We start from the raw sequence: 17,726 nt of genomic DNA, 5'->3' as shown, positions 1-17,726 counted from the left end.
CAGAAAAAGGGGATTCACTAAAGAAAAAAAAAGTAAAGCTTAATTTAAATATGCCTTGCAAACACAATAGCAACAACAATTATGACTCAGTGTTTTTGACAAGTTTATTACTTAAATAAAACATTGGAGGCAAAATGAGCTGGGATATTCCTTTTCCTTCCTAAACAACTTCCCTACTTCCATTCTTTATCATGTAGGTATGTAAAAGGGATGAACCAGGAGATTCATGATTTCTATAAACACCAATAGATGTTAACTAACCTTTTAATTTATTGTTTCTCCTTTTGTCCTCATTTAACTTCTCTTTCTCTTGTTTTCTCTTAGTATTTTAATTAAAACTAATTATTCAAATTCCACTGAGAAAGTGATAAATCAGTCATAGTACACACATACATACATATATACATATATTCACACATACCTTTATGCGTGTGTATATATTATATGCAAATTTTCACTGAGTAGAGGGTTAAATAATTTCTTTTATGGGTTTTTAGAGTCTTGTCAGCAAGGGATACACTCTAAAGTTAGTTTGGCAGTCACCAACCCATCCATTGTTTCAACTGAGTGAGGCTTTATGATATGTAGCTTCATCTGATGATATATTGAAAAGAACTTTGAGTTTCTTAGGGGAGGGAGGGAACTACACCAAGAAATTGAGGTGCAAAGTTTTGTTATTATTATTGTTTTTAAAGATAGAGCATGATTTCCATGAATGCTTCTCGAGTATGAGCTTTTACAATTGCCAAAGAAAAATTCCTAATTATTATACATCTTTCTGTAAATCACCAACTAGACACTGAAAAGTCCAGTACCAAGAGTGATAGTGGCTAAAGTTCTATGACTGTGTGAACAGGATGACTCCAGTTCTATTGACCAAATACAAAAGATTCAGGCAACTTGCAAGCAGCTTAGTATGAGGAAACCATAAAACCTTTAGACTTTTACCTTTGTAGTTCTAGGTGGCCAAAGATTTTGCATTTGCTAACCTGTAGAGCAAATCTTATGAGAACATGCTGCTTCTTTCAATCACTGAAAGATTTCATCTTCCAGCAAGAACTACAGATAAGTAAGCATGATTCAAATTTCAGGGTTTCAGCTACTGTACAGTAAGTGTCTCCTTAGGATGCAATTCTTTCTGTCTTTTGTAGATGTCTGGCAGCCATTTTTAAAAGGAAAAAGATGTGCTCACCCCATGTCATAGGTGCTATGTCCCCTATATCTTTCTTATTCCTACCCCACTCCTTTCTCAGGGCTAAGAGTTTGTGTTTAGGAATGAAGAACATGTTTTTTTAGCAACCAACTTATTGGGACCCAGTTGTGAAATAGAGTGGCCTGAGAAAACCACCTTTACCCAACAATAATTTTTTTCAGCACCAGCCATGTACAAGACACTATACTGGGCTAGGTGCTGGAGATACAAAGAAAACACTGCCTCAAGGAGCTTGTTTTCTGCCTGGGGGAGGGAGACAGTATAAAAATTCACACAGATAAGTATATTATAATTTGAGAAGAGAGAAAACACTGACCATCAGGGATATTAGAAAAGGCTTCATATAGGTAATGGGATATGGGCTGGCCTCAAATAGAACTAGGGATTTTCTAAGGCTCAGACAAGGAGTGAATGCATTTCTTTGCTTGGGACACAGCCTTACAAAAGCATAGAGATAGAATTTAGAATGACAAAGGAACAGAATAGACCAGTTTGGCTGAAGTATAGACAGCATGAAGAAGAGCTGTGTGAAACACTGAAAGGCAGACTGGAGCCAACTTATGAAGGCCTTTAAATGCTAAACAGAGGAATGTGTAGTTTACCCTAGAAGAAACTGGAAGATTTATGCTTTAGGAAGATCATTTTGGAAACCCTGTAAAGGATGAACTGGAAAGAAGAAAAACTAGAAGCAGGGAGACAAATGAGGAGGTTTTTGTAATACAGCTTGAACTAGGATGTCTGCCATGGGAGCAGAGAGAAGGGGATGGCTGAAGGCAAGATATGCTGAGAGAAATCAGTAACACATTGTAATTGATTGAATGTGGGGAAGTAAGCAAGATAGAAAAATAAAGAGGTATCTGAGAATGTGAACCTAGTGCCTTGATCTGAAACAGAGAAGTTTAGAGGCAGGTTGAGTTGAATGGGGGAAGATAAGTCCTTTTATTTTACTTTTTTTGATAGATTGAGCTTGAGATGTTTGCAGGATATCTAGTCACTAATGCAGGACTAGAGATCATCACAAAGAACAGGGCTAAATATAGAAATCAGGGAGTCCTGTGCACAGAGATGATCTGAGATGCACATGAGAACTGATAAAGTCACCAAGAGATGGGGTTCAGAGAGTAGACTCAGGACAGTCTTTTTTTTAAGCAATCAGGGTTAAGTAACTTGCTCAAGGTTACATGGCCAGTTATTTCTGGGTGTGGTGCTGAGTGTCTGACCCCGGGATTCAATCTCCAGGTCATCCCAACACTGGAGCCAGTGCTCTTACTCGCTGAGCCACCTGGCCGCCCCTAGGACAGAGTCTTAAGGGATGTTTATGTTTAAAATTTGGGACATAGGCAATGATATAGCGAAGGAGACTAAAAAGGAGTGGTCAGATGGGTAGAAGAATCAAGACAGAAGAATCAAGAATCATGAAAACTCAAGGAGGATAAAGCATCTGGGAGAAGAAGAATGGGTGACAGTCAAATTCTGTAAAGCAACTTAAAAAAACACCATTTCTGTACAAGGAGACAAGAAATTAATTTAATAATAAAGAGTCATCAGTCAACATTAATTCAGTACTAGTAACTACTGAGTACTCACACGGGTCAAGAAAGAAATAGAAAATTTCCCCATTATACCGATTGAGGAAATAGCATCACATGTAACTGAAGGAATTTTTAGAAGGCACCTCATCAATAATTATAAGTGAATACAATACCTGAACATCAGTACTTAAAATTCTGCCTCCAGTCTCTCTTCCTCTCCATTTTCCACACAGCTGCCAAACTGATATTTAAAAAAAAATATCACCATGTAACTCCCCTACTCAAAGAGCTCCAGTGGCTCCCTCTTATCTCTATGATAAAATACAGACTCTTCTGTTGGGCTTTTGAAGCTCATCCCAGTATTGCTTTCCCTTATACACTCTATGCTTCAGGTAAAGCAACTGCCCTCTGTTTCTCATACATAGCCTTTTGTCTCCTTTTTCTATGCCCTTACAGAGAATACCCTCTACTCTCTTCCTATTTAGGATCCCATATTCAAAGCTCAATTGAAAAACCACCTTTTACACGAGTCCCACCCTATTCACCTCATTGCTTCACTCAGAAATTTATTCTGTATATATTTTGTATTAAATTGTCTGTGTTTCTGTGTCCCTCTTCAAAAGAAAGCAAGAGCCTTGAGAGAGAATTGTTTTGTATTCCTAGTGTGTAGTACAGTGCTTGGCATAATATCCTTAATAAATATTTGTTAAATGAATGAATGAGATTCCACCCAACAGAATAAAGTCAGCTAGAATGGGGCTAACCTCTGGAATCTTGAGAACTTTACTAAGAAATTAAGTTCCCAAATGTTCTGAATATCAGGAAATCACAAGATATTTGAACCTCACAGTCATAATGTGAAGGCTTGGTAGCCAAGTTTTAGTATCCCTTTTTTTTTTACAGGTGAGGAAGGGAGGCCTAAGGCACAGATTGGTTAAATAACTTCTCCACAGTCACTGCCCAGAACACAGGTTGAGTTTAAACAATAAGGTTATTTTCTAACTAGATAAGAACAAAAAAATTACTTTTGTTGAACTATTCATAATAATTGAGGTTAAAGTGCTATGATTATTTAGATAATTATTGTAGTCAATTCTTACTTAGGTAAGTAATATCAACCTTGTCCATAAGTTAGTACAATCTGAGAGACTCAGTAGAAAAACTGTATTTGAAGTCAGAGGACTAAGGTTAGAATCCTGGGTCCATTTCTTACTCGCTTTGACCTGGGTGCAAATAATTTAATCTCTCTGGGCCTTCATTTCCTCATCTACAAAATGAGACAGTTGGATTAGATGACCTTGGAAGTCCCTTCTAGGTCTAAATACGTGGTTCTATGAGATCCTTAAAGAATCACCTTAATTCTTGAAGTCTTGAAACAATATCCTACTGCACCATTTTAACAATCATCATCTATTTCTTAGAGCTAACGGAGCTTCTGGGTAAATTACTAATTCCTTGGTCTTGTCGACTCGTGGTCTTCCTGTCTCAGGACAGGAGGGCATCACTGTATGAGCCTAGCAGGCCTTATGCCATCATGAAAACCAAAGTTACCTGTGAGTAAACCTGATGATTTTACAAACACTTTTCCTTCAGAGTATATTTCAGCCCAAAACCACTAAGACTTTTTATAAAAATTCAGTATCTTTATTTCAATGAGTGGATGACTTTTGTTTGGCAGGAGCCTGCCATATTTCTGTTACCCGCTATTGAGACTGATCAGTCCTGATGTGCTTGTATCAATTTGTTTCTAGTGATAGATTCCGGTGTCCTAAAATGTGTGTGGAAGGCGAGCATTTATGATAAAATTGTTGTGTAAGGCATGATCTCTGTGGAATTCTGAGGAAAACCCAAATTCAATGAATAATAATAATAATGCCAAAATGCAAGTCACTTGCTGTTGTTAAAATACAGTGATGCTGTTTCTCTCTTGTGGCCTTTTAGACTTTTGTTGCCCTAAAAATTCCATTTTACTGGAAAGCCTATTCTACCTGGTCTTTCTTGACAGGGTTGGTTTTTTCTATTTTAAACAGTTTCTAAATAAAGTTCTGTATTTCAAAGGGTAGGTGAAGTACTCAAGATTATATACCCAGTCTGTATCAGTAGTTACAGAAAGATCCCAGGTTATCTGATTATCAGCACTATAATCTTACAGGAGTGCCTCTCAACTATAGCCCTCCCTAGGACATCAGTGATAACCCCACAACCTGAACTGAGCCATCCACAGGGGAAGAACAATGGGAGATACGGTAGTAGAAATTTTGGAACTGTACAAAGAGATCCCTCCTAGCTCAAGGTCTCAGTATCATGTGAAAATTCTCCAAGGCTATGCCAGTGAAGAGAAAGCTTTGGCAGGTCCCATCAATCTGGGAAGGTTTTGAACAAGCAAGACTGTCCTCTAATACCTAGATAGTAATGCCTAAATAGTAATGATAACAGTTAACATTTATATACCACCATAAGTTTTGCAAATCACTCTATATCTCCTAATTTATTTGTTCCTTGGAACAACCCTGTGAAGAAGGTGCTATAATTATCCCTGGTGTACAAATGAAGAAATTGAGGTTGAAAGATATCAACAGCTGTTAAGTGTCCAAGGCAGGATTTGAATTCATGTCTTCCTGTTACCAAGCCCTGTCTTTATCCATTGTTCCACCTCCATGCTTAAATTTGAAGAGGCTCATCACCAGAAGGTTGTCTGCTGGTTAGTGATTTTTATTTGGGCTGTAGCTTCATGCAGGTGTGGAAGGACTGTACTCTCTGCATGTGGAGGGATTTTCCATGCAGGTAAAATCAGAGTTCTTCTGAAGCACTTATGTGCAAAGTTGAAACAGCCCCACAAGGGAAGAAAATATATTTTGTATTATAATGTATTATATATATATATATATAATGTATCTGTATTATAACCAATTTCAAAGGGAGAATCTGGGGCAAGAACATCCTCAAGCTACCTCATTTGCAGTCATTGTTTTACTTCCACAGGTTTTTAGTACAGAGCCCATAACTCAGCCCCATCAAAAGAAGCTTTAGGATAAATTCAAACTCAGTAAAACCTCCTTTAAGATCCATCTCCAATATTCCTATTTCCAACTCAGGCTTATTTAGAATCATTAGTTAGAGGATCCTAGATTTTGGAAGAGATTATAACCTTGCTGTGTGCCAAATCAGACAAGTGAAATATAACAGGGATAAATATAATGTTTTATATCTAAAGATAAAATGTTTTATATCTAAAGATCAATTTCATAAATACAGGATAATTAAGTTCCCAACAGCCCCTGTGAGAAAGATCTCAGAGTTTTGTTGTTGAGTCATTTCAGTCTGATTTTTCATGACCCCATTTTGGGTTCTTTTTTTAGGGGGGAAGGTAGGGAAATTGGGGTTAAGTGATTTACCCAAGGTCACAAGGCTAGTGTTATGTGTCTAAGCCTGGATTTGAACTTAGGTCCTCCTGACTAGGGCCAGCGCTCTATTCACTGTGCCACTTAGCCACCCCTATTTGGGGTTTTCTTGGCAAAGATACTGGAGTGGTTTGTCATTTCCTCCTCCAGCTCATTTTACAGATGAGGAAACTGAGGCAAACAAGATTAAGGGACTTGCCCAGGGTCACACAATTAGTAAGTGTCTGAGGCCAGATTTGGACTCAGACAGATGAGTCTTCATGACTCCAGGCCTAGCACTCTGTCCTCTGTGCCATCTTAGCTGCCCTATAGGAGTTTTAGTCAACTGTAAATTCAGTATGGGTTAACAGTGTGCTATGGCAGCCAAAAAGCTAATGCTATCCTAAGCTTAATTAAGAAAATCACAGTATACTAATGAAGGGAGTCATAGTACCCTCACACTCTGCCCTTCTTGGGTCATGTTTGGAGTGTTGTGTTCAATTTGGGGCACTACTTTTTTTAAAAGATATCTTTTGGGGCATATCCAGGAAAAGACAACCAGTATGGAAAGTAGGGCATACAAGGAATGGCTGAAGAAACTGAGAATATTTAGCTCGTAGAAAACTTGGAGGGACTGTAATTGTTTTCTAGTATTTGAAAGACTGTCATATGAAAGAGTGATTAGAGGTGCTCAGCTTGACCCCAGAGGGTAATAACAGAAGTTGTGGGTGGAAATTCCAGAGGCCCATTAAGATATAAAAAAATTTACCCACAATTTTGGTTACACCAAAATAGAACGGGCTATCTCAGGAGGCAATTGGCTCTCCCATCATTGGAGGCCATGAAGATGCTGGATAGTCACTTGTTGGGGATGTCTTAGAAGGTAATAGATGCATCTGAAATTCTTTCCTTTCTTGGGATCAGAAGGGACTTATTCAGGGGCAGCCAGGTAGCACAGCGATTAAGAATACCGGTTCCAGTGTTGGGATGACCTGGGGATTGAATCCGGGCTCAGACACTTAGCACCTACCCAGAAATAACTGGCTGTGTAACCTTGAGCAAGTTACTTAACCCCGATTGCTTTAAAAAAAAAAAAAGGGACTTATTCCTTTTCAGTCAAAATTGTCTCTGATTGTCAACCAGCCATTCAACAAGCTTTTATATTCCAGGCTCTGTGCTAAAGACTGGAGATATAAATCAGGGGAAGCAGGGGGAGTCCTTACTCTTAAGAAACTCAGTCTAACAGGGGAGATGACATACAAACAACTTTATAAAACAAGATATTTACAGGGTGAATTGGAGATGATCTCTGAGGGAAGACTCTACCATTGAAGGGGGCTGGGCCAAACTTTTTGCAGAAAGTAGAATTTTGGCTGAGTCTTGAAGGCAGCCAATAAAAGCAGGGGGCAAAAAAGCGGAATGAAAGAACTCTAGGCATGGAGGACAGCCAGTGGAAATGTCCAGTCAGGAGATGGAGTATCTTGTGCCAAGGAAACATCCAGGAGACCAGTGTTACTGGATTATGAAGTATATGGAGGGAAATAAGGTATAAGAAGACTGGAAAGGAAGCAGAGGTGGGGAGAGAAGGGTATGAAGGACTTTAAAAGCCAGAAGCAATTGTGTTTCTTGGGCCAGGAAATGCCATGGGTGCTGAAATAACTATTATAACATTATATTATATTTTAACATGATTAATGTAATACAATAATATCATTGATACAATAACTATTTAATATATTTATATAATATATAACTATTATATAAATAATACATTATATTACTTTATATTGTATTTTTAATAATTTTATTATTACTGATTAAAATCAGTAAACATATTCAGTATTCTGGAGGCTCATAAAAAGGATTTACCTCCTGTATTTCCCTGTAACTTATATATTCCATTAACTTCCATTTAACTAAACAAGCATTTATTAAGCATATAATATGTCCCAGACATGGTGCTTAGATCTAAAAATAGAAAAACATAAACAAAATAGCCCCTCCCATTAAGAGGCCTACATTCAGTTAGGGGAGGGGAGAGAACAACTTCTACATTTTTAAAAAAAATGCAAACAATAAATAATTTCAGGGTAACTAAGAGGCACAGTGGAACAGTGCCTGGCCTGCAGTCAGGAAAACCTGAGTTCAAATTTGACTTCATATACTTAATAGCTGTGTGACCTTAGGCAGGTCACTAAACCTCTGTTTGTCTTAACCCACTGGAAAAAGAAATGGCAAACTACTCCAGTATCTTTGTCAAGAAAACCCCAAATGGGGTCATGAAGAGTTGAACAACATATTTCTGGGAAGGAGGTACAGGCTCAATATGAAAGTCTAATTTTGTTAAAAATAGAACAAGATAGAGGGGTTATAATGGAAAGATAAGATAGAGTGGGATAGGAATGCACCCATGAGGAAACTAAGGAAGAGAGAGAGAGGCACAGTGACTTGCCTAGGGTCATACAAGAGGACAAAGTATGAGAGTTGCTTCCAAGTATTTGAAAGGTTCTCATGTGATAGAAAAATCAGATTTATTCTGCTTGGACTCCTGGAGGGGTATCAGAAACAGTGGAGTAATAGTTATAGTCTCCCTATGGTGGACATGCCATGTATTTTTAAATGGAATTTTGACACATGATTATATATTTAGAGCTAGAAGGGTCCTTACTATGTATCTGGTCTGACCTCCCCATTTTTACAGATGAGAAAAATGAGGTACAGAGAGACAGAGACTTGCCCAACCTTACACAGGTAATAAGAACCAGGATTCAAACTCGGGTCATGCAACTACAAGCCCAGTGCTTTTCCTAGTACACTAGTGCTAGTGTGGATAGAAAAATGGAAACATCTGCACCAGGTCACCATGAGTCAGCAGTGGAGCTAGCGAGAGGACCTGATTTGAGTGTCTTAAGAGGAACCTGCTGTATCATCTGCAGAATGCCTTCAGTAGCATACTTTCAAAATCATCTGTTTATGTTAGGGTATGATGAAGTTGTCTATATACACCTCAAAACTTACTGAATAAAGGCAATGCATGAATAATTGGAGTTCAGATATTGGTCTTTGTGAATCCAGAGCTGTCTCCCTGAGAGTGAAACTCTGGAGTAGAAATGTAATGATTCATATAAATAATTAAGGAGAAACTCCCACCCTCTTACACTGTTAGATTATAGAGGGATAAAAGATGTGTAGAGAATTGTCTTTAAATTTCACAGATAAAATTTAGATGTTTGATATATCTTATATATTTCATCTTTACACTATCCTTATAAAATACATGCTGTATATTTAGGCATCTGTTAAGTTGTTGCTGTTGTTATTTTCCATAAGGATCTTGGGATCAGTGGGGAAAGTGCTTAATCTCAAGTCAAAGGACTTGGGTTTTAAATTCTGTCTAAATTTTACCACCTTTATGACCCTTCAAACATGTCATTTGGCCTCAGTTTCCTCATCTGTCAAAACAAGAGCTTTGGACCAGATGACCTCTGAGACTCTTTTCAGCTCTTAATACCTGATCCTATGTGCAATATCTGAATAATTAAATTGCCTGGACGACCTATTTTTCTACTTCATGATTTGAATGAGATAGACTGAAAATTTGATTAAAAAATTATTTGCTTGGACAATGAGACAATCACTTAGAAATTCTTATCATGAAATAGAATTTAGACAGAAAAAATAAGTTCAGTCACTAATTACTGATGATAAAATACCTGCTGTGCCTCTGCCCCTGTGCCAGACCCTCTAAAGTCCTTTTTCTTCTGGAATACTTGTTACCTAGTCCTGCTGGAGTTCCCGGGCTGATAAACAGTAGTCCGTTGTTAGATATAACTATTCCTATATACCCTTTTGATAACTTTCAAAAAGAATGTTGCCCTTCATCAGATTCATGTGAAAGCCAAATCAAGTGCTTAATTCTTTAAACAGCAAGAGAAGTCTTTTTGGCAAACAACTGTAGTGAGCAAATGTGACCATTTGCCAGACACACATCTAAGGTTAATTGTTCTTTACCTTGTGGGTCAATATTAACTGTTAATAGGTTAGGCTTAACGCTAGGAAAGCTTTTTTCCCCCCATCTCATTTTCTTAGTATGAAAAAAAGAACAAGATGGTATATTATCCCAAATAGTCCCTTCTCAGGACAGTGCACCTCTGAGGATAAAAGAGAAATAGACTAGTTGACAATTTAAGAGATGAAAGGGATGAGGGTTGTGATGCTTAGGAGAGAGGTCCCTAAGTATTGGATTTAAATCTACTGATTGATCTCAAAGCTTTATCTACCTTAAATCTAAATAAGCCACTGATTTCCTCCCACTCAGCAACACCTTTTGGCTGATGAGTCTTCATTCTGCCCAGCTGGTTTGTTAGTTCCCTACCACATGCCTTGGAGGCTAAGGAAAGACTTCAAAGATATTCAATATAGCTCCTCATCAGGAAAAATATTAAGTGGGAGCCTTTGCCTTAAGAAAACTCCCCCACCCAAATTAGCAAATGAAGAAAACTGTGACTTCTAGGGGAGAGTCTTGTTATATTAAAGTGAAGTCTAGGACATTACAATGTTTGTGCTATAGTATCAATCACATTGAAGCCTCTATCCAATGAGTGAATTGAAAAGGAACTGAGGGTCTGGGAGAAAGGAGAGTGCAATATTGCCTCATAGGAAATTAGTCTGGGAACATGGATTAGTTGAGACTAATCAATAAATCAATCAAGAAACATTTATTAAAAACCTACTATGTGCCAGGGCAGGTAGTTGGTGCAGCAGATACACTGCCTGGGATAGAGTCAGGAAGACTCATCTTCTTATATTGAAATCTGACTTCAGACACTTACAAGCTGTGGGACCCTGGGCAAGTCACTCAGTTTCCTCATCTATAAAATGATCTGGAGAAGGAAATGGCAAACCACTCCAGTATCTTTACCAAGAAAACCTCAAATTGGGATCACAGAGAGCTGGACACTGCACAAGTGTCCACACTATGTGCCAGATGCTATGCTCAGTAATTTAGATACGACAAAAATAAAACAGTCCCTTCCCTCAGGGAGCTTACATTCTATCAGTTGAAGACAACATAAAAGTATATACAAAATAAATATGAAATAATTTTTGGAGGTGGCCTTAGCAGCTGGAGAAGATCAGGAAAGGTTTCGTGAAAAAAAATGGTACTTCAAGGAAATTAGGCATTTTAAAAGGTGAAGTTCAGGTGGGAAAATATTCAGGAAATGGAAGACAGCCAGTTCCAAGGCACAGAGTGCCTTTTCCTAGGACAGACTGCCACATGTAAGGAACAACAAAAAGGGTCAATGTAACTGGACTCTAGAGTGTTTGGAGAGGAGAGATGTATAATAAAGCTGGTTAGGCCAGAGTCAGATGAAGCACATCTAAGAGAAAGATGACCATCTGTCCCTGTGCTGGTGACTAACCAGTGGATATTTATGGAATATCTACTATGTGCTAAGACCACATGTAATGGGGAGAAATAGAAATCAAATGGAACACTTAGCCACTTCCCTTGGGGAGCTTATACAGGAAAGAGGACAACTAGAAGACTCTTGTTTTCTGGTAAGTTCAGATCCATATTCTGTAAAAGGCCATGGATTTTTTAGATCTAGATATAAATGCACTTGAGAGGGGAAATGTTACAATTCCATCAGTATTAACACCTGATTGGATTTATAACCAAATACATTGCCCACTTTGCAGGTGCTTCCGTTTATTTTTAAAAGAAGCTCTAGAAAGGAACCATTTGATCTTCAAGAGGGACCCTGCTGGCCCCATAGCTACCATCTGACATTTCCTGGATAGCTTCATTGCTCATCAAAGAAGGAGGGGGCCTAGTGCAAGGGTATTTCCAAAGCTTATAGGCCAGAGAAAGGGGACTTTGCTTTCAAGGAACAGAACTTAAACTTACTTGGATTTTTTTTTTGCTAACATTGTTTTACTTACTTTTACTAACATTTGTGGTTTGCATAGTGGTGCCTATTATGCAAATTCTCTTCCCTGATGCCCCCTTAAAGCTTAGAAGTAACCCTAGTTTTTCCTAGCCTGCTCCAGTTGACTACAAGCATTGGCCCATCTTCTCATGCTATAAGCCTAGTGATGGTTTGTGTAACCATTGCCAAATGGCCTAGCTAAGTTTAAAGAGGTTCATGACAGGAAGGAGGACCCCAAGTGGTGATATGGGTGGGAGGAATGGTGGATGCTTTGTTGTTTTGTTCATTTGGTCATTGAAACTTATTAAACCAACTTATAAGCCTTCAAGGGGGTTTTAATTTCATCACTAGAGACAATGTTTGCTGGTAGAAATCATAGGTTCCAAAAGTACTTTAGAATGCAAAATAGTACTAGGTACTGGGAATATAAAGAAGAAGACAGTCAAAGATGCTAAGCAAAACCTACTTTAGCTGAGAAATATGCCTTGTGTTCTGATTCTCCCCCATAATTTTTTTTCTTTTCCTTTGCAGTTTTCCACCTGTCTCACAAAGTCACCAGTGTTGTTCCAGAAAGTGCTTTGCTCATTGTTCTTGGCCTTATCCTGGGAGGAATTGTGTGGGCTGCAGATCACATTGCTTCCTTCACCCTCACACCAACGGTATTCTTCTTCTACCTGCTGCCGCCCATTGTATTAGATGCTGGGTATTTCATGCCAAACCGCCTGTTCTTTGGAAACCTTGGAACCATCCTTTTGTATGCCGTTATTGGAACTGTGTGGAATGCTGCTACCACCGGATTATCACTTTATGGAGTCTACCTCAGTGGCATCATGGGTAAAGAGAAATCCTTAGCTATTTTTTATTCCTAAAGTTTTAGTGTTAATTTGATGTCATGATTTACTATAGCAGTGGTTCATTTCTTGTACAATCTTGTATAAACAATTTTTCTTTCCAATTATAGGTAGGGAAAACTTAGTATACAAAAATCCATTTGTAAGTATATTTATGAAATAGGCAGATTAGGATGTGATTATTCACAAAAAGATTCTTATCTTTATAAAAATATTTCCCACAGTTTATGGTCAATGAAAAAAGTTCATTGTTTATAGTACTTTTAAAAATCACAACTGTTGTTTAAAATAAAGCATACATTCATAGCTCTAAACTAGGGCATATCCATGTTACTATAAGGCAAATTTCCCCCCAAAAGTTGATTTTCAATGCCAACCCAGAGATGGCCAACCCATTCCCCTTTCTCTGGCACTTCTAGCAAGATAGGGCCTGGTTAGCTTCCAGAGGAGCACAAGAATAGGAAACAAGCGTTTCCATTGAGAAAGGGGATTTGGCCAGCTGCTGGCATATATGCTTCTGAGCAATCTCTACCAGTTCCCAATGATACCCTCTCCTAGAAGCATGTACTGTTAGTGACAGCTCTTCCCTAACCACCCCTCTTTGTACAGCTTCCATGATTATAGAAAATCATTTGGAGGAAAGAAAAGTGAAACCTATTCTTTTTCTGCTCTCATCTCTCTCTCTCTCCTCCTTTACAAAGTCCCTCCTTCTAACTTTCTGAATTAAATTATTATTTTCATATACAGGCAGAGAAACAGAAACACAGGGTTGTTAAATGAATCTCCCATAGACTTTGGACAAATAACCTAAGGTCAGAACTCAGTCAGATCTTTGACACTGAGCACTAATTTAATCTAAGGAAAATAACAGTTGATTAAAACTAAAACAATATAGCATCAGGATTGTGCATTTAGCTTCTGGGAATTATGATGCAAAGTACAGGACTCTCACTGTCCAATTTGGGAGCCAAAATGGGCAGTTAGGAAGTCTCAATCACACATAGACTATCCATTCTTACTGACTCTCAGCAAAGTATGATTCCTTCAGATTCTGAAAGAATGCTACAGCAATTATTTAAGCATTTTATTTTTTCCTCCACTTTTTATTTTTAAAAATAGGAATGCCTCTTTTGTTTGCTACTTGAACCCTAACACACAGAATTCATTTTCCTCTAGACAGAGGTATTAGACATAAGAATTTTCAAGATCCTGCCTGAATTGTGAAAGTAACACTATGAATTTCTTTTTCTATACCTTAATTATATAAATTGGGAACTGGAAATCTTCATTGCATTAAAAATGCATTGAGAAAGAGTTGATCAAAGGTCCACATCGGACCATGCATGCTTTGACAGATTGCTATCCTAACCTTGAATTGCATTTTAGTTAACATGAGACTTTGCCCTCAACACTCTGATCACACATATTCATACTCAGGCCCCCTTTGCTGGTTGGTATTGGTGAAGTCTTACTACCCAAGAGACAGATCAGAAAAAAATCTGTTTTTATTAGGCAATAATCTGAAAAAAATTATATGACATGTGCCAAAAGTTCAGTTCTATAGACTTTGATACCATCCATGCATATATCGATTTATTGCAGTCCATAAATAGCTAGCTCATAATATCTCATTCTTGTGAACATATTATATTTGGGATCACAATTTCATCATCTTGTTGGCAGCTGAGACTGACATTTTCATTTGTTTGCAAATTTTTGGTACAATTACATCAGCTTTGCTTCCTGGGCTCCACACAGACAGAGTCCTGATGGGTGGGGTTCTCTAGGTTATGCAGCCATTGCTTCCCATAACTTGTATGCTATGCCTCCTTGCTTTAGTCTGGGACTTTCCACCTAAAAGAAAAAGTACAATGTTTTACTATTCTTCTGTAAAGGTAATGCAAGTGACCCACAATTGTGAGGCCATTTTTTCTTTGCTTTTTCCATTTATGGAGGGTGGATTTGTGTGACTAGCAGGGCACATGATGAGAGGCTGAGGTTGGAGCACAGCCTATGGTGGGGAATCAGAGCAGAGCTGATTGGCCCACGTGAGGATGAGCTGGCATCTTAGCTAGGTTGGCATGTTGCTACTCTAAATAGCTCTGCTAACCAACTGTTCTATTTTCTGGGCCTATTGTTACCCATCTTCACATCAAGAGGCAACAGATATTTATAGTTTCTGTTATTGGGACCAATAAACCAGTTTACATTTGAATATGGTCATCATAATGCTCCTGCTCCAGAAATTTCTTTGAATTCCTGGGAGAATTTTACCCATTTTATAAGTAGCTTCTGCATGCTTGGAGCAAATCGAGTCTTCATAAATAAGTAAGCAGAGAACATCAGTACTTTTACTGGAACAAAGTACCTCTGTTCATCTGATTTATGAAGCTCGTTTCCAAACTAAAGGTCTCCTAATTACACCACGATCAGAAGCTATTAAGGTGAAGGAAACTGGTCTGGACAAGAGAAGACCAAAGAAGTACTTGGCTGGGAACTTTGAGTCCTACAAACTGAGACATAAGCATATGGCAATAGGATGAGTTACAGAATGAAGGGATCTCATGAGAAGATATCTTTAAGAGCAGTAACAATAATATTATTCACTTTTGAACCTTGTGTTTATTCATTATAACAGCACAATTATATAATGGCCAAGCACATTACACTTATCACTAATTAAGATAGTGATATTAATGACTGTCCCAAAATATCACTATCTGAATTGATGCCAAAACAGAATGGCTCTCCAATTTCATGTAATTTCTTTTTTTGCTAGATTTATGATCATGATAGTGTAGAGTGCTTCCCAGAAGGAACTTCCTCTACCAATGTAGATCATCAAGGGTTTTGCACCTTATAATCTTAGAACATTATCTGGGGCACCAAAAGGTTAGATGATTGCCCACGGTCACACACTCAGCGTGTGTCAGAGATAAAACTTGATGCCAGAATTTTGCTATTGATTGTGTCATGTTGCCTCTCTTCATATCATCATCATCATCAACAGCAACACTCAACAGATACTAAAATATGTGAGGTAGCACATTGAAAAATATCTAGCCTTTGCCCCCTGGGTTTATAACCTTCTAAGACAATGGTCCAGATCACAGCATCTGTGATTTTCTTTTTAATAGTTTGATAACTATTTTAGTATAATTGTTTTCCTTTTAATCCTATGGTTTTTTGTTTTATGTATTCAGAAACATTGTTCTTAGAAGGGGTCCATAGGCTCAATCAAACTGCCACAGGAGTCCATGACAAAACGGTTAAGTACTTCTGCTGTATAATATAATATAATAGGAGTGATAATTAGTACTGGTTGGTAGTAGTCTTTGTTTCTTTGAACTAGCTTGTGTGCTCTTTTATCTATTACTTGAATTAGGTGTATGTTGGATTTTTTTTAAGCCATAGAAGCACATACAGTGCTTTGGCCCCTAATTCAGGCAGGGAAGGTAAGAGAAGGCACTGTTTTCCTTGTGCACTAATATAATTAATGGTTTTTTAAAAAGTTAACCATAAAGGTCTCCTCTTTGCTTTCTACTAGCCCCTAGATAACTACTCAAATAGAAACCTTTGACTCCAGGGTTAGGACTTTGCTATGAATATCTGGAATCCTTATGGGTGCATACCTGCCTTCTACTAGATGGAAACAAAGCAATTCCAAATAGTAATGACCCCTTCTCTAGTAATAGAAGCTGAATTTTATGAAAAAATCCTGAGTCCTTCCAAGGTCCCAATTCACCCAACAGATTTCAGTGGTGGTTGTGTACAGATCATCACACATATCAGATTGATTGGATGGATCTCCTACATTAATTAGACATTTTCATCTTTGTTAGATGAAATTTGAATTCTCTTCATTCAGCTGGCCCTTGGGAGCTACCATGGTGAACAAATGCTCAACAAAATAGACAGTGCCAAAACTTTCTTTATTGGCATAAGCTATAAGTGACTCTTCAGGTTAGCTTTTTGAGATACAGACTTGAAAAAGTGCAGTGAGTTAAGAGGATGCTGCATGGGTCCTGTCCAGCTCTAAATCTCTGATGCTATGATATGATCCAGCCATCTATCTGTCTACCTTGCACCCTACCACCAATTTTACCAATGTTTCTTATTACTGAACTGACTGATAGTTTGACCAAATTGTTTGGTTTGTTTTTTGTCATGTAACCTTCCTAAGGGGAACAACTATGGAGTGAGCAAAAGAACTCGAGTGTAACTAGGGAGAAAATGATAGGAGTCAACTAGTGTTTAAAGATTGACTAACCTTGAAGGGGAATTTGTATCTGAAATCCACTTGTGCTTAAAATCCAGGGAGGAGAGGAAAGGAATGAGAAATTTGCATTTTCAAATTCTAGTGAAATTGAATATTGGAATTTGTGGATTTAAGTAGTAAGATCTATGCTTCCCAAGCCCAGTAAGACTAATATGTAAACTTTACAACTGAAAAGTAGTTGCTCCTTTAACTTCTGCCTATTAATGAAATAATGCACACTGCAGAAACAGCCGACAAGATGGCTCCCATGGTGTTGGCAATATCGACCCCATGGCTCTGGGGAATTTAGTGCTAGATAGCACTAAGAAGCTTTCCCAACAGAGCCTGCCCTTCCATCTCCTTGGGAAGGACATGCCCATTGGAGAGACAAGATCTTGATTGCCAGCTGATTCAGTCTCCTACATTGCTCTCCTTAGGGGGTGTACCTGGAGAGAATGACAGCCTATCTGCCACTAGTCTGTACAGTCATGCATTCAAATGGACAACATAATAGACCTAGCACCTTGGCACTAAGACCCTGGCATCATGCAGGAACTTT

General features: G+C 38.1%; 1 protein-coding gene across 1 annotated transcript in view; it reads left to right on the top strand.

Moving 5' to 3' along the window:
- The window catches only part of SLC9A3 (solute carrier family 9 member A3), a 146,265-nt gene that overhangs the window by 60,781 nt on the left and 67,758 nt on the right, over window positions 1-17,726 (top strand). Inside the window, exon 2 of the mRNA XM_069076082.1 lies at window positions 12,590-12,892. Coding sequence (XP_068932183.1) covers window positions 12,590-12,892 — 303 coding nt within the window. The remainder of the gene's footprint in view (window positions 1-12,589; window positions 12,893-17,726) is intronic.

Source organism: Petaurus breviceps, unplaced genomic scaffold (assembly GCF_028583685.1).
Source record: "Petaurus breviceps papuanus isolate PSGF00001 unplaced genomic scaffold, PetGlider_PUasm1.0 151, whole genome shotgun sequence".
Lineage (NCBI taxonomy): Eukaryota > Metazoa > Chordata > Mammalia > Diprotodontia > Petauridae > Petaurus > Petaurus breviceps.
The sequence above is the reverse complement of the archived record's forward strand: the minus strand, read 5'-3'. Positions and strand labels throughout refer to the sequence as shown.